The sequence below is a fragment of the Galeopterus variegatus genome, unplaced genomic scaffold, assembly GCF_000696425.1.
Source record: "Galeopterus variegatus unplaced genomic scaffold, G_variegatus-3.0.2 Scaffold1, whole genome shotgun sequence".
NCBI classification, from domain to species: Eukaryota; Metazoa; Chordata; class Mammalia; order Dermoptera; family Cynocephalidae; genus Galeopterus; species Galeopterus variegatus.
Window position 1 is genome coordinate 344,343 of NW_007726112.1, and position 22,500 is coordinate 366,842.

Consider the following 22,500-nt stretch of genomic DNA (forward strand, 5'->3'; position numbering starts at 1 on the left):
GAAACAGACAGCGGGCTTGCAACCCCCGGTGCGGCCCCCGCGCCTCACTCAGCCAGTGAGCGGGAACCGGTCTGTATGTGGGATCCGAACCCTCGGGCGGGAGCGCCGCCGTGCTTCCCAAGCGGCGCACTATCCAGTGCGCCACCGGGCCGGCCCTCATCTCTCTCTATTCTAACTGGTGAAATTCTATTCAGCTTTCAAGATATACCTCAACTATTAACTCATCTATATAGCCACCTTTCCCTGCCAGATTTAGAACTAAATCTTTTCTTTGATAAATCTCCCCTAAAAATGGACTATAAATTCCATCAGGGCAGCAACCTATATTCCCTAGCAATTAGGACAGGAGTTGGGCACTTAGATGTTAATAGAGCATGAAGCTTATTATATTTTAAATAGTTTAGCCAACTGTCCCATTTTTTTTTTTCCTAGTGACAGTAAAAGCTATCAAGATTCAGAGATTTAAGGATGCTTTTTTTTTTAGGATTCTGATTTTGAGACTTACAATATATTTTCTCTTTAACCTATTTTCTCATAATTGACAAACTTGAAAACAGGAAGAAAGGAGGGAAGGAAAGGAAATAACTCACTGCCTCACATACCAGAGCCCAAAAGGGAGCTAGGGAGTGGGGAGTAAGCCTGAAATAATTTAAGACCTAAGTAAAACATATTGAATTTTCAGGTTTCATTTTGGTTTGCCTGTTAGTTTGTTTGTTTGTTTCATGAAAATACATGGAAGGATATTTGCTTTACGCTTTTAGCTCAGGAATATGACAAGTGATGAAATTGAGTAGGGGTGAGAATGGTAAGGTTGATACCAGGTATTGAAGGTCCTTGAAAATTTCAAGGATTAATGAACCCTAACGAGCAACCTTAAGTACATTACTTAAGTATATTCTCTTCATCTTTAGACCTATTTCTAAGTGGTATGTAAAAAAGCTGAAGTATAAAATCCACCTTGTCCAAAAAGTCTCACCAGATTAGCATGGCCCCCCATTAGCGCTACCATTTCATTATGCCCAGTTGACTCATAGCTTGATTTACATGATAATGTGTGTTTACATGCTATTTACTCTTTGCCCTAGAATCTTATCTATGCTTATATCCATCCTCCTGAGCTTGTCTTTCTCGAGTTAGAAATTAAGACCAAGGTAAATTCTGACAAACTTCTGTAACCCAGGGTTAGATCCTGATGAAATGTCTATTAACTAGGTATTCAATTCCTAATTAAAATTCATCATTAAAACTACAGCTTCATCATTATGGAAAGTCATTTTGAAAACTCACCAAAAAAGTGATTCTTGTTCATTATTATTATTATTATTACTATTATTTGACATCTTGGAGCCTCTTAGCTTTTGTAATAAAAGCAAACATAAAACATGCATTCTCTTTTATAAAACATTCATAAATGAAGTTATTCAAGCTTATGAGAAGGCATTCCAAAGGTACTGAAGGGGACTCTTTCTTAGTTTTTTGTCTTGTTTTTTAACAGTCTAACTTTGAGTCATTTAAAGATGCAGGATACAGGTTTTCCAGTAGTTTTATGCACTGTTATTTTTCTTTACTGGTTCTGAATACGAATTCAAGACTTAAAGAAACAAGAAGATATTTTGATCTGAAAGCTCTAAAAATTCACAAGAGAATGGGGTTTCTTCTCTACTTTGTAATGCAAAGAACTGCATTCTGCAAAATCAGATGATACAAGTCATTAATTTGACAGTCTCTATTCTCATAGCCCTATTGATTCAGAAAGCTGAAAACAGTTATGGAGGCTTATTGGCACCAATTAGGAGTCATGAAGCTTGAGGTTAGAAGAAACAGAGATTTCACTGGGAGAGGAATCATTCAGTAACAAAATCCTTGTTAACATTTTATTATGAATGGGTATAAACTCTTGGTTCCGGTCCCCTGTTACTTTTTGTACTTTTTCATTCATTGATTATCTTTGTGGAACTATTCCAGAATGCCCAGTATCTCATTTCAAAACTGATTGTGTCATCTTTTGGCTTGCTTTTAGCAAGGTGAAGATATTTTTCTTATCAGGTGAGAGGTTTCATTTTCATGACTACAAGCTGACAAGCTTTTTGTAAGTCTTATTTAGATGTTTTCAAAAAAAACCATTTTCAATCCCTTCTATATAATTATTTTTTATATAAGGATATACCTCAGAATATACAGTACTAATGGAATAATCAATATAGATTCTGTAGATATGAGGGTTCATCAAAAAGTTCACGGAAAAATAGAATTAAAATATAATACAAATCTTTCCATGAGCTTTTTGATACCCCTGTATATATACTTAACTTAGCACATGCATTATCTTTCATGGAAATAATTCCTGTCCTTAGAGGTGTCCTTTTTTCCCTTTACCTAACTAACTCTCATGACCACCCTTAGTGCATATAAATAATACATATCCACAATACTGTCCTTTAATGTTAAGAGCTTGTAAATAGTGCTACAAAAAAGAAAGAAAATGGTATTCACATTTTTAAGAACAATATATAATGAAGCAATATAGTTTTATATCTGCTATTATAAAAGGTCAACATTTCTATAAATATTCCTTTCAAAATGTCCATTTTTTCCTGTGTTTTAACTTAGTGATAGAAATGCCATTTTTCCTCTTAGTGATCACATTCTATTTATATCTGGGATATCTTTTCATATATAATCAAATGATTTGTAGGGAAAGTGTGGGGGTGCTGATGAGAAAAGCCTTGATAGCTAATCTCAGTTTTCAGTTATAAAGTCCTTGGTTATTATTTGTTAACAAATCCTCAGTTGAAAAACCTTTTGACCAGGTTGGCACTAGTGTAAAATTTGCTGTACAATGAATATAATCCAACTCTAATAGAAGATGACTGTATTTCCAAGTATATTTAAAACAGAAAAAAAACATAAGATTATTGCAATAAATCTAACATCACAGCAACCAATTCATGGAGCTTAATTATGACACTACTAAATGTGAAAATCTATTCAGTGCTAGGAACACTTTTCACATTACATTCACGCTAAAGATTGCCGTTAAGAGCTCATTACTGGTATTTTTCTAAAGAGTGGTTTATTAAACACAGTTACCTAATAAGCATCTTTGGTGGTGCAAATTGCTGAAAACAGTAATGAGTCTGATTAGACTTCATTTCAATTACGACAGCTTGTCTAGAAAAAGAAACATGTGTGTGTATTTTATATATATATATATATATATAATATCTTTCCTTGATGCTTTTGAATCTAGCTACAAGACACTGCAGAGTTTAAAAAAGAAAAAGCTACCTCTGTATTTCCTTTCCACAGCTCACTAATGAAGAAAGAATTGTCCAAGTCATCATCCAATTTACACATGGAAAGCTGGATGGACAAAGTGGAGTCACAATCATGTTTGCTTAAAAACAGCAAAGCCTGTCTTGACTAATATGTCTAAATGAGGTCACTTTAGTTTCTCTCTTTCCCCCACCCCCCTTCATCTTAGGAATATAAAGCTATAAATGAGGTGGAGACCTAAAAGTGATTCATTCCTATTTAGTTTGTGGAGGTTATTTTCCAGATTAATATGCTCTCATCTTTAAATTTTTTTTTTACGTGGATCTTTGACTTAAAATCATAATGATACAGGAAGTTGTTGGACTATGCATGCTAATTCTCAGACTAAATTTTTTTTTTTTTTTTTTTTTTTTAAAGATGACCGGTAAGGGGATCTCAACCCTTGGCTTGGTGTTGTCAACACCATGCTCAGCTAGTGAGCCAACCGGCCATCCCTATATAGGATCCGAACCCGTGGCCTTGGTGTTATCAGCACCGCACTCTCCCGAGTGAGCCACGGGCCGGCCCTCAGACTAAATTTTTTTAATGCATATATTGGGAAAAAATAAAAGAAGCAAAGCTTTATGAATGTGCACTGATACTTCAGAAAGTGTAAGGAATGTTTGTGATACCAAACTTGATTTTGATATTTTTAAAAAATACGTTATTTAGCTGTATTTAATAGCTAAACTCTTATTAAACCATGCCTGAATATTATTCCATGAATTGAAACAAAACAAAACAAAACAAAAAAACTGTTAATGTAAAAGGCCTTTAAGTGATTAAGCTGTCATTGCTGTCATTTAGGTACTCTAGTATCATTGTAATGCTTCTTGGAGGTATGGCCAGGCATGCAATCCACTATTTTATGCTATATTTTTTGAGTAGATTCTTTGTACAGTATCATTTGACATAGAACGGAATAAAATAATTTCTAAAATAAAATATTAAAACAATGGCTGGATGTAGAAGCACTAAATAAAAGGAGGGCACATTCTCACCTGAAAATCTTCACAAGTTAGCTAAGTGATCATATAATGGTAATGGGCAGAAGACTGAAAGTAAAATATAAACGAAATTATAGTATTTTCATAGTCATTCTGATGCTTTTAAAAAGATAAACAGAGATCAGTTACAGGTAGGTCAGTTCAAAGAGCAGGAATGTACTTTTAGACCTGTGATTCATTATTAATTTTATTAATTGTCTATTCTGTTTAAAAACTAAAAAAAAAATATTGTATAGAAAATACAAAAATAATTCTAAAGTAACAGTTAGGGTGCTTTCCTATATAACCTAATTATGTATTTTAAAGTTATTATTTGTTTTTCATGCAAACTCAGACCTTTCCAAAAATTAATACTGAAACTCAATTAAGGACATGAATGTTCATTGTATATTTTGAGATCACAAATAAGACTTTCAGTTTTATAAACATGGAATTTTTAAAAAGGATTTGACTTTGTTTAAGTCACAAATAATACATAGCTAAAAAAACCTTAAGTAATGCTGATTTTTGATAAAAATATGATGTGCAACATGTTAATTAGATAATTTCAAATGTGCTTTGAATTCTGAGATTATTAATAATTGATTACTTAAAATTTTATGTATAATAATTACTCTTTATTAATAATAAGGCTAGTCAAGCATAGATCATTTTTAGGATAAAATCAACTTAAAAATTCTCTTTTTCTTCTTTTCATCATTCTTTCCCCTACTTTCTCTATTTCTTTTCCACAACTACATACGTTTATACAGACACATATAGAGACGCCTAGATTTGATCTTTTGTGTAGCCTATCTGTATTACCTGCATGCTTGTAGATACATTTTGCTTGTCCTGTTGCTTAGGAAATCTGTATGCTATGAATAGGATAGCAATTTGAAAAGGTAGCAGGGAGAGTTGACTTATTTACTCTTTTAATGTAAGCAAGTAACACTAGCAAATTTTAAATTAAATTTCTTTCAAATTATCTGCTAATTTAAAAATGTGACTAGGTAAAATAATATTTTAGATAATCTCTCTTTTCCCTAAAATTATTAGCAAGCGCTGGTACTTATCCATAACTAAGGAGGCCAGTAAAATAACCATAATCATCAATAAGAAGTGTAAAATTTTATAATAGTTTCGACTGTATAGAAGTAGAGTCCATGTATCTTTTAACTCTATTGAAAACAATATTGAGAGCAACTTTATTTTTAACTGCATAATAAAGACAAAGTAGGACATGTTTGTTTATAACTGAAGAGAATTGGATTGAATTAATTGGATAATTATAAACAAAAGAAGGGGGATCTGTAGTTCATTGATTCATACCCATAACACTAGATCAGCCATTTTTATTTAATTCAGTGAAAGCCTAAACCTTTTTTTTTTAACATAATGGCATTGTCCATTATAACAGTGGATGAAATTATGCAGTTAAATATTGTCACAGAGGATGCAATTAAGATGGGATCTGAAGAAACAATTTCTTTACTTGTAGTCCTTCCTACTGTTACAATTTTCCCATGGATTATGTTTTTGGGCACCCCCTACAGGACAGGAAATGCCACTTCCTTTGAAGATGCTGATATCCTCTCCTGCTTGTCTCATTATGAGCATTCTTTGTTTTTACGAATGGACGAGCCAACAGCGCTAATGACTGTCATTCCCACTGTACTTTAACAATGTTCAGTTTATCTGGAAATCAAAGCTCAGATTTATTTCACCAGACTGTAGAATGGGGCAGGGTGGGGAGAATGTAGAGGTGAGGAAACTACTGTTGTTGCTAAGAACACTTCACTTTTAATCCTGGACTGTGTTTTTTGTGTTCTAAAGGAGTTTATCTTCCGAAGTCATCTTATATGGAAAAAACAACACTAAACCTACCACAACTCATTTCATATGTAGCTTTTTCCACTGCCTTCAAATCAAAGTTATTTCTTCAGACTGGACTAAATTATACACAGGTCCCAAGAGTGAAGGACACTGAATTAATGCACTATGTCATCCAATCTGACTATAGAATATTTTTTTCAAAGTCCAAGACACTATTTTGCTATTGTATTAAAAATTAATGCATGAATTGCCAAAAAGAGAAAAATGCATAAACAACCTAAACAAATTTTGTCTGGGCTTTGCACACTTTAGAGTCACATAAAGCAAAGAATTTTTAAGGAGAATGGTTGAAGAGTTGATACTTAATCCATAAATAAGATTCTTACTCCTTTGTCTAATTAAATGAGCGAGCCCTCAATTTAAATAAGCAGCCTTATTTATCTATTTTGTTTTATGTAAACTGTCTTTTAGAGTAAGGTTCCAGAGTAACATAGAAAAGAGGATGAATGCAAATTTCATTTTATGCAAGGTCGTGGGGTTTGGGAGATTCTGAATTTGTGTATTGACCCTTCTCAGCTTGGTGTGTTGGGCAAAAATGAACAGAGTTCAGTTTAAATATAACTGAATTGAGCTTTGCATTTAGATACTTGAAACAGAATACACACATGCAAAAACTATTTACAAATAGCTGTATGTGCACATAATGGTTGATATAACATTTTAAGGTTGTGATTGAGGAAATAAACCAGCTATGTCATAATTGGTACTATGCCAGGTCTGTGATAATTAAAAGTGCACATGTATTTTTATATGGCAAAAGAGTATCTTGAGAATCAACTCGAATAACCTTAGACTTTTAGGATAATGGTAATTATTATCTCTGCAAAGTCCTTTTTAAAAATAAAGATTCAAAACACTTAGGAAATCCAGGCATTTGGATTTCTCTTTCTGGGTCAATCATGTAGGCTGAATACTATGAATCTCGCATGGGGCTCTCAGGTTGTGTTAACCCCATTTATCCCTGCATGCTACAGCTCACCTGTTATTTACACACATAAGAGGGTTGATACTTCAGAACAAGGGGAATGCTCCATTGTGACACAGAACATACATATTCATTAGCCCTAGCAGTCCCTATGGACATATGTGGTATGTCCTGACGATCTTTATATGACAAAAAGAAATAAGGGGAAGGGTAGATGGCCTTAATAGATTGAAGAACATAAACGGAAAAAGGGAAGAGATGGCATGAAAAATGAATTGCCATAAAGTAACAACTTTAAAGGTTATATTTAAACTGATTATATTGTCTAAAACTCAGAGAGGTAGCATAAACAAAAATCATTTGTCTCAATATGAAAAAATCAGTCTTTTTTACCTCAGACTCTTTCCCTTGCAATAGTTGATGATACCTGACACTAAATAATAAGATTCAGAATATGATCTATTTATATTTTTTAAGTTGTGTTCATATGCATAGTCATATGTTCTTCTGCATTACTCGCCATAGGATGTATGAGTTTTGGACACTGTTTTTTTTACTTGGTTTCAGATTATTATTCAAAAATTTTTAAACAGAAACATTTAAAAAACCTCCCCCACCTCCCCCAAAATCAATCTAAATTATAATTTTAAGCTACGTCGATTTATGTGTGTGTGTGTGTAATTATATGTTCACATGTATACTTTAAGTATTGGAAATTTTAGGACTCCCATAGGAAAAAAAAAAGTACTTACTTGAATTATGATCATGATTTCTTGTGTTACTTTAAGTGATATTGTGTCTATACTGATGATATAGTGAATATAAGTTCAGTGGTCTAAAAGTGATATTTCATCAGTAATTTGTTTTGCATAAGTGCTTATGCATTCATCCTCATAAATACGAGCCATCTTCTTATATATGTCTTGCATACTAAAAATAATGAGACCCATGCATACCAAATTTCATCCTCAGTACAAGATACTGGCAAAATAGTCATTGTCACATTTGGTCATGTTTTGATGAGGGGATTTTTTTTGCTGTGAATAAAATTTAATACATTTTAGGGAAACTAATTCAGATCATAAGCTACTCACAAATTTAATTTAAGGACAGGGTAAATACTATCTAATAAATAGCAAGTCATGGTGCCCATAACATTGAACACAGGCTCTTACTAAGCTCAAAGTGATGACATATGGAACAATATCTACCAGTAACCCAGATACCATCCACCCATCAACTTTCTGTAAGAAATAAGAAACATAAATTTGGAGTAGCTTAGACAATTTTTCAAGAGTTGTTCTAAAGCTCATGTAATTGTTTAATAGGAGATGCTTTACTATTAAATTAATCTTTGGTTTGTGGGATCAAAACCTATACCATATTCAAAGGACCGTTACGAACGGTAGAGATGGATATATGGAAAATAACAAGCAATAATACCTGAAAATCAGAGCAGAGGGAGCAAGATTGAAACAGCAATCTGGGACCAATTTTTTTGGTATAGCATTATCCTTCATTCCACATGGTTGAACTAATGACACTGAATCAAGAAAATTATCAATTATTTTTCCTGTGCTCTGGTTAAGAGAGCAGGGATGCCCTCTTATAAAGATAGTATTTGGAAAAATTGTCTTCTAAATGATCACATCTTTTAAAAAAATTTATAGCAGTATACTTGCTAGTTTCTAGAAAACGTACTTTAGTGAAAAACTAGAGCTTGAAGCTTTAGAGGGAAGTCATAAATTCAAATGCCTATGTGACTAGGCAGATACCAGAAAAATACTTGATGTTATATAGGCAATAGGGGCACCATGACAAAGTGGAAAGGGTATGCAATGTCCAAAGGAGGGAGCCAACCCTCAGATTCAGCCAACTATTGCCAGGCAAGAATGAGTGTGTAAGATTTCTTAGCTTTCTTAAAAATGGGAAATATGGGAGTATGTTTTTTTTTAAATATATATATTAAGTTGAGTGATTAAAGCCCTGTGCTGCTCAGGAAAACACAGTTGCAGACTGTGTGCTGCCCTCAGGCTGTGAGGTTGCAATTTCTCTGTTAAAGGGTGAAGTACCTGAATTACATTTGCTGAGGACTATCTAGCCAGAAATGCCTTCATGATTGTTAAAAAGAATTGCTTTATGTAAATAAGGTGGAAATGGGGGGAAGGGGATTTGCTGCACAATGTATTATAATTTGAAGTCACGAGGTGTGAAAGTGTGATTTAGAGAGAAAAATCAGTAGACAGTATTAAGTTATATAATTAGAATATCTTATTTTGAGACTGCAAGTTTTGAGATCATTCTTATCTGGTATCAAACGTCTAAGTACTTTGTTTCTAAGTGTTGGTCTCTAAAACACTGAGTTTACAAATAACATTAAAAACAAATAAAATACTATGAAAACATTTCAAATTTTTAACATCTTTTTGATTGAGGCGATCATGCTCTGTGTTTTCCTGAGTGTGAAATAATTTCTATACCTTTCTCATGACCAACATTCCCACTGAAAAATTTCCTTTTCGGCAACTGTCCTGAGGTTGAAGAAATACTGGTTTATAAATTCTGGGAGTGACTTTACTTTTTTTCTGTCTAACTGGTGTTGTTCTGTTTTGTATTTAATGCATCTTTGGATTTTTAAAAATAAAAGGATAATAATAAATATTTGTGTAGCAGTCCATAGTTAGAAAATATTTTCACAAAATATTATTATTTTAGGCAATCTTAATAGCAATCCAATAAGGAGGATGATAACATTATCATCCACATTTTATAGCTGAGAAAAGTATCTGTGCTTAAGTGGCTTAACCAAGATTAGAACAACTAAGTGATGACACAATAAGCAATGCCAGGGGACTGATTCTAAAGCCTGGAATTTTCATTCTTCAAACAAAATTCTAGAACCTTCTTTATGTTTCTTCAGTTCTATTCTATTCCAACAATCTAGCAATGGCTCCAAATAAAATACTGTGTTATGTAAATAGTATCCAACCCCAGAGGACACCATAGTAAGTGAAATATCAAATTGCAAGTGAGGCTGTCTCGATTAGACCATGTTATTTTAAAGCTCTGTCAACCTCGAAAATGAAAGAGTCTAATTTTAGAGAGTTTATAATGTGAAATTATGATGAAGGCAGAAAGCTGAAAAGCTTTCATCACCTTGTAAACCAACAGATATCCTTGATATAACTTCTTAGCATTGAACCACAAAGCTTTGCACATAATGGGCCTTCAATTTGTTGTTTAAATATGGCAGTCCCTCTAGCCCATTCAGCTTATAAAGGACTTCTAAAATTTTGGTGCTCTAAAGATGGAATCAAATTAGATAGATTAACGAGAATGTGTAATTTCAGTGCTTCTTCCCCTCACTTTTCCTCTTACTATAGATCTTACTTTAGATCTGACATCATATTTTAAGGCTTGGAATTATCAGGAAATGGGCTGAGAAGTTTCCAAATCAAATGGGTTAGTGCAAATAATACTTGCTGTGTTGGCCTCTTGGCTTACGAGGACGTGTAGACACAAGGAGAATGCTGCTTAGTCTCCTCAAACATTTCATTTAGTCATCACTGCCTTGAGGAATTATATTTGGATATCGCACAGGCCCAGTTTTCAGTACCAGAAGGTTTGTGGTTCCTCTCTCAGAAGGCTCTTTGCTGAATAAACCTATATTCTTACCTTGTGAATTTGCTACTCTCTACTTGAAATTTTGAATGCTCTATACATTAGTTTTGTCATTTCTGACCTAAGAGATGATGATGAATCTGTTGCTGTAAACTATTATAATTACTTTGCTATATTTACCCCAGTAGTGATTGTTTTCCAGAGTGAACCTTGCTAAATATCATATTAAATTTCTTAAAATATTAAAAAAATAATAATGAAAGGTTCAGAGTTACGGTAGCCCAAAGGAATGTAATAGGTACAGTAATGTTGTTGTGCAGGCCTATATGAGCACTATGCAGCTATCCCAGAGCAAGCAACCCACTATGCCTGCAGGTGTTTGCCTCAGGTGCCTGCCCTTAGGAAGTCTGAAAAAAACCTACAAATGAAGGTAGGGTCCCTAGCAGCCAGAATTATCCTGTGGGAGCATGGTAGAAGAGAGCAGTTTTGTTAGACCTGATGGGTAGCATACGGATATTAGGGATGGGGTAATATACCTGGAAATATTAATTTCTATTAACATTTCCAGGAATATATACTAAATGTAGATTCTAGAAAACACAGTCTTTTATATCGAAGTTCCGTGCATTCTGAAAATTGTTTTTGTACCCTTCATTTTCTATATATAACTGTTTCTTTATAATTTTGAAGCTGTGGCAGAATCTTAGAAGAAGCTACAGTTATTTTGTTTCAAAACTAGTTAAAGAGTGAAATTGAAGAGGTAAAACAAGGCCATAACTATTTAGTAATTAAACCTAAGTCATAAAATGGTCATTAATGATAAGAATGGCAAATGTTATCCAAACTGTTCATTTATATGGGAAATATAAACCTACTCATTTATATATATATATATATATATATATATAAATTCATCCTATAACAATAACATGAGAACAAAATGCTCAGATATTTATTGTAGTATCTGTCATTCCCTGGTAACACTTATGCTAAATTATCGTAAAAGCAATTTTCTATTTATTACTTATTTTTAAAACAAACACATTGCATTGTAAAATATTCCAGCTGTATTCCTGACCCTTTCAAAAATAAAAATTGTTGTTTTAGAACAATTCTTCCATTATCTTTAAGAACTATTTTTCTTCTCCTGTTTTCTAAATTTTTACTGTATCTATTTACACTGTTTTCAAACAACAGTGAGAATTCTTGTTCTGGAGTCATGTTTCTAATAATGTCAAAATAGTATTGTTTCTGAGATTTTCCTCTTCATGTTCTGAAGAGAAACCATAAGAAATCTGTTTTTGAAATCCATGTCATTATTTGGGTGCCCAGTTAAGTGACACAAATGTGCCTCATCCCACTCACAGATAACAGCAATACGATAAAATGGAACATGATTTTTTGTTCAAAAAACATGACTCTGCTTTTTTTTTTTTTTTCCATTTCACATCAGAACCACCGATAAACAGAACAACAACAACACACAACAACAACAAAAACAAGCTTGGTATTACTTCCAATTAGTGTTAAAATTCAAGAAACCAATGAATAGGCTCTTTGTGTTCCCAAGGCCAGGACAATCTGAACACTGGCTTCTTCAGTTCCTACTAATATTAAGACCTAGTTTATGGTTAGCTATTAACTTATGCTTTCAAATAACATTAATGATTTCAAAGTACTGGATAAATTCTTACATTTCGGGGGATGTGAACAATTCTGTTCCATTAAAGTTAATCAAAATTCAGTCTTGCCTTTTGCAGCCCCACTAGGTTTATTGCTATTTAGTGTGCATTAATAAATAAACTTTCGAATATCTTGGTAAACACACCCCAAAATAGCATGAGAATCAAAAGGCAATGGTGTATCCAGTAGTTGTTCCAAAGAAATAATTTTTATAGATAGGACCTTTGCTTAATTTCAGATGAAATAGAAATCCACAAAATTTAACTAGTTTTGCTAGAGTTAAGCTACGTAGAAATAGAGAAAATGGACAATCTATTTTATTTAAACTGTACACTCCTGTCTTTTACAGTGATTGTAACTTATTAAACATTTTTGCAGGTTTTTTATAAATAATTAATTTACAAGAAAACATTATTTAAGCCAATACAAGTGGAGAGTTCCCACTTCTGCTTTTTTAAAAAATAATTATTCTAAGTCTAAATTTCATTTAGTTTTCATTTCAGTTTTATTTTTCTAAAAGAGTATACAGTATTTTTTTTAGAATCTTGTTTGTTTTGTATGTTTGTTAACTAATGACAACCATGGCTTAGCTCAGCTAACTAAAAGGAAGCCATGCCCTTTTACTTGTGTGTGTTTGTGTGTTTGTGTGTGTTGTGGCAAATTCCATTGCCTGTGACTTCTAAATTATTTCTCAATTATGTCTTAATTCAAGACATTTACTCACGTTTCTTATGTAACAATCTAATCAAATTGCTATTCATAGCATATGTGTTCTTATTTGCTCTGTATTTTGATAATCTTTCAAAGAAAAAAATCCTAATAGAAATTCTTTAGAAATAATTTATAGGACTAACGAATTTATTGATCTTTTAGACAGTTCTACATTACAGTCACATTAATATTCTCTCCTTTTTATAAAGCTTGGAGTAAATCCCATGACATTAGAAGAATTTAGATACTGATTACTTGTGATTGGTTCCTGATGATTTGCTCTTAATAATTTCCAGTTGAATTTAATGAAAGTATGATTCCTGAAATGCTGCTTCATTAAAATTGCATTTTTTCCACTTTAAGTGTGGTTTCGGTCATTTCACCTATTTTGTGGTGTGTTTTCTTCCCCCTTAAAAAGTAATGTTGAGAAAGCGGAAACAATTAAGAATATCACTTTAGTTCTTCCTAGAACTCATCCACAGAGTTTCTTTGAATGAATTGATGCAAGCTGCACTTTTAGGATTTTATAATATTGTTTTCCAATTTGATGAGATTTTTCAAAATATATAGAGTTTTAAAACAGAAAAAAGAAGATTTGGGATAGTGAGGAAAGAATATATTACATATACCAGTATTTTTACATATATATAAGTTAAGTTATACTGTGCAGCATTCAGGCTTAATTTAACTGAGTTTGTGATTTGCAAATGAGTATCTACATGGTTCCTTTTAAAAATCCAAATGCAAATGAGTACAACTGCAGTAAAATATATTTGCAAATGAATCCTGTTGCTTTATTCATTTATTGTGTAATTACTGCAATCCTTCCCACCTTGTTTTCAGTATTTCTTAATCATTAAGTCGGAAGCTTGACAGCAGTGCCAGCCCTGGCATGATTCTCTTTGACTAAAACCTTGTAAATTAACACAATTAGCACAGCATCATCCTGCTAATTAACTTCCAGTGTCTGATGCAGTGGTTTTGCAAACAAGGAAGAGGGAGTCAGAAGGGAATCAACATACCATTCTGTTACCAAACTGTGTGCTATGTTCAGTTTAGCTCAGTAAGTCAAAGCTGGCCATGTCAGAAGCCCCAGAGTAAGGCAATGAAGAGCTAAAGGGGTTGGGGGAGGAGAACAGAAGGGGGTGGAAGCTGTCAAAATAGACTGTGGTAATTCAGAAGGGAGCTAATGCCACAGATGCTTCATTTAGACCAGGCTTCCTTGTCAAGGAATCTCTGCCAGAGGGCACAAGAAAGTTTGCAAAATTCACTTTGGGTAATACAAAAGAGATTAAGGAAGCCTGCTTAATATAGCTGTACCAGAATAGGAAATGTTCAAACCAAGCAGAGATGAGAATGGGATGAGTCAGCACTGGGAAATATGGGAGCAGAGTTCCAGTCCTCTTCTGTAACAAACTGTATGTGAGACCTCAAGGGTACATTAGAAATCTCTTTGAGTCCTGGTTTCCTAATTTGTGAAATAAGGTAATTTCTAAGATCTATTTAAAATTTAAAATTAAACAATTCTCCGATTTTGACTGTTTAGTATTTTCCCTTAAGTAAGAAAATACTTGTTTTATAGTTTGCTATATGTCACCTTGCTTCAATTAGTAATCTAACAGATGATAGAATTACTCATATGATCTCGTTATCTCTCTACTCTTTGGGCTCATGCCACACTAGGCTTCCTCTAGAAATGTGAAGAGTTAGAATCCATATTCTCTCTTTTCTTATTTTCTCTTTCACCTATTTCCTTTCTCTCGAATATATATCTGTATAGATATATATGATGAGCACACATATGTATGTGTATATATTATATATACACACACACACATATATATATATATTTTCTCCTCTTAGTACCTTGGAGTCTATAATGGAGGAGGGGGGATTATAAGAGAAGAAGGGAGAATGCTAGAAGACCGACAGACAAGTGATGCTTGTTTTTTTTTTTCAGAGACTCAACAACAGAACTGAGAGGCAGAAAGGAGCCAGTTGTAATTCATACCGAGTTGTAGGCTTTGCGATGAAAGCGGTGGAGCGCTGCCTGGGAGATTGCTTTGCTGCACTCCACGAAGCAGATTTGAAACTGTTGTGGACCACTTTAGATGAGAGTTGGATTATGGAATGACCTGCTATGTCTGTGTCATATTGTTCTGCGCAGGGAGCATTATACTGTGCTAACTAGGTGTTCAGTACCAAATAAGAGAGGTATCCTAGATGCGATCTGTCAGCTGTGTCTCATTTTTATATTGGTTAAAATATAAAACAGAAACTGTGATGTGAAGAGACAGGATAGCTATTGTACATGTTAATACTGTCATGTGCTAGATATTTACAATGTATGCATATTTTTTGTAAGAACCTGTGATTGAATTCTAATTTGACAGGAATGTGTGTGTACATATATATATATCTATCTATATATATATATATATATATATGTTTGTGTGTGTGTTGGGTATAGCAAGTAACTTGATGGGCTTGACAGAAATAGATTTGCTTACTACAGATGAAAAAAATTTAGGTCTTCTACAGAGTTATTTTTTTAGTAATTCAGTATGCTTTTTATACAAAGCTGAAATTTAGTCCATTTGAAAAAGTGGACTATTATAGAGATCATAATAGGTTTTATAAACTGTGGAGATCCTTCGTAATGTGGATATCATTAATGGAAAATAATAGGTAACAAAAGAAGTTGGGGGAAAAGGTTTAAGAGTTCTGAAAAATATCTAAGTAGATTAACTTTTCCCCCCAAATCCTTAGGCTTGAAGATGCAGTGGACGCCGGAGCATGCCCAGTGGCCAGAACAGCACTTTGATATCACCTCAACTACTCGGTCTCCTGCCCATAAAGTTGAAGCCTACAGAGGTCATTTGCAGCGCACCTATCAGTATGCCTGGGCGAACGATGACATATCTGCTCTGACTGCATCCAACCTACTAAAAAAATATGCAGAGAAGTATTCTGGCATTTTGGAAGGTCCTGTGGACCGTCCCGTACTCAGCAACTATTCAGATGCATCATCAGGACTAGTGAATGGTCGGAAAAATGAAAGTGAACCCTGGCAGCCTTCCTTGAATTCAGAAGCCGTTTATCCCATGAACTGTGTTCCCGATGTTATCACTGCCAGCAAAGCTGGAGTCAGTTCAGCCCTCCCTCCAGCAGATGTCTCTGCAAGTATAGGGAGCTCTCCTGGGGTGGCCAGCAACCTGACAGAACCTAGTTATTCAAGTAGTACCTGTGGAAGCCACACTGTACCTAGTCTTCATGCAGGGCTCCCATCTCAGGAATATGCCCCAGGATACAACGGATCATATTTGCATTCGACTTACAGTAGCCAGCCAGCACCTGCACTTCCTTCACCCCATCCATCTCCTTTGCATAGCTCTGGGCTCCTGCAGCCACCACCACCACCTCCTCCACCACCAGCCCTGGTCCCAGGCTACAATGGGACTTCTAACCTCTCCAGTTATAGCTATCCCTCTGCTAGCTATCCTCCTCAGACTGCTGTAGGGTCTGGGTACAGCCCCGGGGGTGCACCCCCTCCTCCTTCAGCATACCTGCCTTCAGGAATTCCCGCTCCCACCCCCCTGCCCCCAACCACTGTTCCTGGCTACACCTACCAGGGTCATGGTTTGACACCCATTGCACCCTCGGCTCTGACAAACAGTTCAGCAAGTTCTCTCAAAAGAAAAGCTTTCTATATGGCAGGGCAAGGAGATATGGACTCCAGTTATGGAAATTACAGCTATGGCCAACAGAGATCTACACAGAGTCCTATGTACAGGATGCCCGACAACAGCATTTCAAACACAAATCGGGGGAATGGCTTTGACAGAAGTGCTGAAACATCATCCTTAGCATTTAAGCCAACAAAGCAGCTAATGTCCTCTGAACAGCAAAGGAAATTCAGCAGCCAGTCCAGTAGGGCTCTGACCCCTCCTTCCTACAGTACTGCTAAAAATTCATTGGGATCAAGATCCAGTGAATCCTTTGGGAAGTACACATCGCCAGTAATGAGTGAGCATGGGGACGAGCACAGGCAGCTCCTCTCTCACCCAATGCAAGGCCCTGGACTCCGTGCAGCTACCTCATCCAACCACTCTGTGGACGAGCAACTGAAGAATACTGACACGCACCTCATTGACCTGGTAACCAATGAGATTATCACCCAAGGACCTCCAGTGGACTGGAATGACATTGCTGGTCTCGATCTGGTGAAGGCTGTCATTAAAGAGGAGGTTTTATGGCCAGTGTTGAGGTCAGACGCATTCAGTGGACTGACGGCCTTACCTCGGAGCATCCTTTTGTTTGGACCTCGGGGAACAGGCAAAACTTTATTGGGCAGATGCATAGCTAGTCAGCTGGGGGCCACATTCTTCAAAATTGCTGGTTCTGGACTAGTCGCCAAGTGGATAGGAGAAGCAGAGAAAATTATCCATGCCTCTTTTCTTGTGGCCAGGTGTCGCCAGCCCTCAGTGATTTTTGTTAGTGACATTGACATGCTTCTCTCCTCTCAAGTGAGTGAAGAACACAGTCCAGTCAGTCGGATGAGAACCGAATTTCTGATGCAGCTGGACACTATACTAACTTCGGCTGAGGACCAAATCGTAGTAATTTGTGCCACCAGTAAACCGGAAGAAATAGATGAATCTCTTCGGAGGTACTTCATGAAACGACTTTTAATCCCACTTCCTGACAGCACAGCGAGGCACCAGATAATAGTACAACTGCTCTCACAGCACAATTACTGTCTCAATGACAAGGAGTTTGCACTGCTCGTCCAGCGCACAGAAGGCTTTTCTGGACTAGACGTGGCTCATTTGTGTCAGGAAGCAGCGGTGGGCCCCCTCCACGCCATGCCAGCCACAGACCTTTCAGCCATTATGCCCAGCCAGTTGAGGCCCGTTACATATCAAGACTTTGAAAATGCTTTCTGCAAGATTCAGCCTAGCATATCTCAAAAAGAGCTTGATATGTATGTTGAATGGAACAAAATGTTTGGTTGCAGTCAGTAGTAACTTCTTTAAAAAATGTAATGAATGTTGGCACACACACATAAAACCTGCTACATAGGGAATAGAGCCCCTTTCCAGTAGTGTTTAAATCACAAAGGGTACTGGGGGAGACGACGATTAAGTTACATCTTTAGAGTCAGGGTAGATTTGGAGGAAAAGTGCATCAAATGAGAGCTTCTGATTTGAAAGCCCCAGATGACTGAAAGCATATGTGGATGCTCAGTTCAGTTCAAACTAGACAACACTCACCAAGGAGCCAAGGTGCAAGTGTGTTGATTTCAGAAGGACATGAACCTCGTGTGTTGATTCCATTCTGCTGTTCTCGAGATTTAGTTGCTGTCAAGTGCCTGGAGTGGTGCTTTATTTTTTTGTTTGCCTCACAATTACATTGGTGGCATGTGCTAATATAAAGAGCTTTAACTTCAAACATTATTGGACTAAAGAGATGAACGGTTGTATTACGACAGAAAACCAGATTTTTGCCATTTTAAGAGCAACAGTATTCCTCAATCCTGTCTGTTCTGCAGTATTAAGCTAAGAACAGGTAAAACAGGGTAACGGTAATCTGGACCTTAATTTCTGCAGTTCATTTCTTTTAATGTTCTTGTCTGCAAAAACTCAGGAAAGCGATTGTGATTTGTACAGTACCTCAAAGGAATGTGTTGAAAGCACTATGTACTGCTGAGAGTAATAGGATAGGCTTCAATGTTACTTTATATTATAATGTATGTTTACCTCAACAATTGGAAAATAGAAAGGAAAATTACTTTGAATGTATCCAGAAAAGTACTGAAGTGTGATACAACTGAATATTTACAATTTAAAGTAGAAATGGAAGGATTAAAAAAAAATAATAATAAGTCCTTTTACTAATTATGGGGAATTAACCAGAGCAGAATAATTCTTTATGTTGATAACTGCAAGGGTTCTTAGTACATTGCTCCTTGATAATTAAGTGAAAATGTTCTTAAAAGGTACACTGGTTAATGGAAAGCTACTTATTCAGTTTGTGTTAATGTCTAGAATAGTCAGCCACAAGACCTTTTGAAGACCCTGAAAGTCACAGTACCTAAAAACTATGACTGCCTTTTACTGCATAGATGGTAGTGGTGGTGGTTTGAAAGTTTTCTCTTAAAACTGCTGGGAATGGTGTCATTCTATTCACTAATCTAGTTTATAGGCTTGCTGTGCTGTTTGATAGAATACAGAGGATAGCAACCAAAACAAACAAACACACAAATAAAAACAAAAAACAACCAACCAACTTATATGTATCCACCAAGAACCTCTACATCCCCTCACCTACTTTTTGACTCCACTCTTGTCAGTGCAATTTTGCTTCTCCTTTTGAAATCTGGGCTGTAGTGCTCCTGTGTTTATTTCTACCTCAGTTTTGTTACATTTTTCTTGAAAAGTAAAGTAGAAAATTGTAAGTGGACACATATGCTGCAATATAGCTTGCCAAACATGTTACTTTGCTTTCTCCAGTCTTTCCCCATAAATCTAGTTTCCAAACCATCAGTCTTTATGCTTACTTCCATCTCGGTCCATTGTGCCCTGCCCCCCGTGGCATATGTGGCGTTTTTCTTAATTTCCTATTCTTCTCCTGCTTCCCACCAAGTTGTTCTTTGTATCCTTTAATGCTTTATGTGCAACTTTTCATTGATAGCTGGCTGATGTTCGGCAATGCCTCTGAACAGTCACAGTGCAGGCTGTAGCCTTCCAAAGCCACTGCTCGTGCATAGCAGAACAGCCTGGCTTTTTGAATGTATTTTTCCTGTATTTTTTTTTTTCTTTCCTTTTTTAGTTTAGAGATGCAGTAACAAAACTGTTGCAAAGCACTGGCATTTTATGTATTCAATAAGTGATGTAAATTTTTTAAAAATTTAAATAAATGCAATGAGAAGTCCCAAGAAAGGTCTTTCTGTTATTTCTTTTTTTCCTTAAAAATTTTTTACTGATCTCATCCACAATGTCAGATTCTCTGAAACATTTAACACAGAGAAAATTAATGAGGGATTTCATATTTCTGAAATTTTATAATGCTTGATCATTACTTCCATTTTTTATTTTTCATGTTGCTAAAAACTGAACAAATGAACCATAATTTAATTTATTATGATATCCTACCAATTAAAACTGTGCTTGAATATAAGTATTCCATATTAAAAAGCAGTGCCTTTCATTAAGGATACAAAAAATAATACTGAAGTATGTCCTCTGTTTTTCACAAGTGAATAAATGCTACAATCATGTTCCAGGTCTACCCTGCATATCCCTGGTAAGGAAATTCTAATATCCACATTAATTTATAGGTTCATATTGATCTCACTGACAAGTTTACTTTTGCACAGTGCTGACCTATTTTCTGTCTTCTGGACATTACATTTCATTTCCGCCAACATGCTGTGTTCACTTGAAAGCATCTGGCAAGTTTGACAAACCCAGTCTTATTTAGACAACTTTGGAAAATCCAATATTGACCCACATTTGTTGTGGCTACTAAGACTTAATGCCAAATATACGACTGCACTATTGTGTTTTACACTCATTTATAAAGCTGAAAATAAATTCAAGTCATACATATTGGCTTTTAGCTTTAAATGACTTAAAAATTCGTTTGAGATATGAGTGGCCAAAAAATCCAAGTATTTAGGCAGAAGCTGAAGTCATGTGTGATTTTCATTTAGACTCATTCTAGGATTTGATCTCTTAGGAAATTGGGCATGTTTATGAAATGAAGATCTGTTGGAGGAGATAAGGCTGACCTTTGAGTAGATAGTGCTCTCCTATGATTCTTTGATTATGCATGGCAGCATTATGAGCTCTTCTATAGACTAGCCTAATAATGAGCTCTTCTCTGACCATCCATTTTGGAGGTTGGGGTGGGGGTGGGATACTACATCCTCAAAAGTGAATGTGTACAATCAGTGACAGTATGAAGCCTGATAGGCTTGGCCTCTTTTTTGACTCCTAAGAATTTGAAGAAGGCTCCTAATGAAGGTAAGGTAATGAACCAGTCCAAATCCCTTACTGTCAGGCCAGCAGATTGAGCCAGTCCACTTAATAGCCCCTAATTCCCTTCTTCCCAACTGCAATAACATTTCTAACAGGGACTAAAAGGAAGTGAAGGAAACTACTTCAGTAGAAGAATCGATAGAAATTCAAGAGGTAGTTCATAATGACCTTATGTGTGACACAAATAGAAATACTCTACACTTCTGGCCTGCTTCTCTCCAAAATATTTAGAACATTAGTGACAATATGGAAAACTTTGCTGGCTGAGCCGATCAATGGAATGTGAAGGCAGTATACTTTAAGGCTATTTACTCTCACACAGAATGTTTATCTATTAGTCAGTTTGTATTCTACTCAAATGCAGATAGACGGGTATAATGTTTTCTTGTGCAGTTGAAACCTATCAAGGAGAAAATAAACCATTCCACTAAAATACATAGGCCAAACACCATCTGGACAAGTGATAAAAACTATCCAGAGGCTATGCTATGTAAAATAGTAAGGTCAATTTATATGGGTTGCATAGTTCTTGGCTATGCAGTTTTTCAAAAGAATACATCCAAAAAAAGCCAAACTAATTCTTACAATATAGGCTTTTGTAAATTTAAATATATTTGTGGGTTGGAAAGTAGGTTTTAGAGGCATTTAGAATTTCTTTCTCTAGAAATGTATCCAACTCTAAGCAGAAAGATACTTCTAAAATCGCATTCTCATATTTTTAGCAGCAATTGGGTATCATGATCATGGAATCTGTATTTTGCAAAATGAAGGGGACACAGTTTGTTGAATTATTGAGGCCACTAAAGTTCTAATATATATATATATATATAAATAAATAAATACTTAGTGTGTGTACCCGTGTGCGTATGTATGTGTGCTGTTTTCACCACCACCTATTTGAACTTTAAAACATTTATTTTACATTATTCAGAAGCAACTGTTCACTTCCTTTCTTCATATGTGCAGAGATACACATAATACAATTTAACATGTTTTTTCCATTTGAAAAGTAAGCTTTCAGTTGTTAAATTACCTGCTGATTTTTATATGAAGCACATTAGCAAACATGGAGCTATTAGTATTTCAGAATTCACAACCAGCTGTACTTGTGACTAACCAACACATGAACTGAAGCTCACACTCTGCTAGGACCTTTGGTTGACATTCGATTTTGAACCTGCCAGATGCATTTGTGTGAACCAGGGATACTGCATCTTTAATGAACAAGTCTCTCCTCTTTCCCCTGTTTTTAAATACAACACAAGCAGTGTAGCACTAGGCACTGCAATTGTCAAAGACAATTAGACTGAAAGCAGGAAAA

The 22,500-nt window shown here is 35.4% G+C and overlaps 1 protein-coding gene across 1 annotated transcript in view; it reads left to right on the forward strand.

Annotated features, from left to right (window-relative positions):
- Positions 1-20,074, forward strand: part of FIGN (fidgetin) — a 129,248-nt gene extending 109,174 nt beyond the window's left edge. Inside the window, exon 3 of the mRNA XM_008575838.1 lies at positions 15,907-20,074. Coding sequence (XP_008574060.1) covers positions 15,907-18,161 — 2,255 coding nt within the window. The 3' untranslated portion in view covers positions 18,162-20,074. The remainder of the gene's footprint in view (positions 1-15,906) is intronic.
- Positions 20,075-22,500: the final 2,426 nt, after the last annotated feature.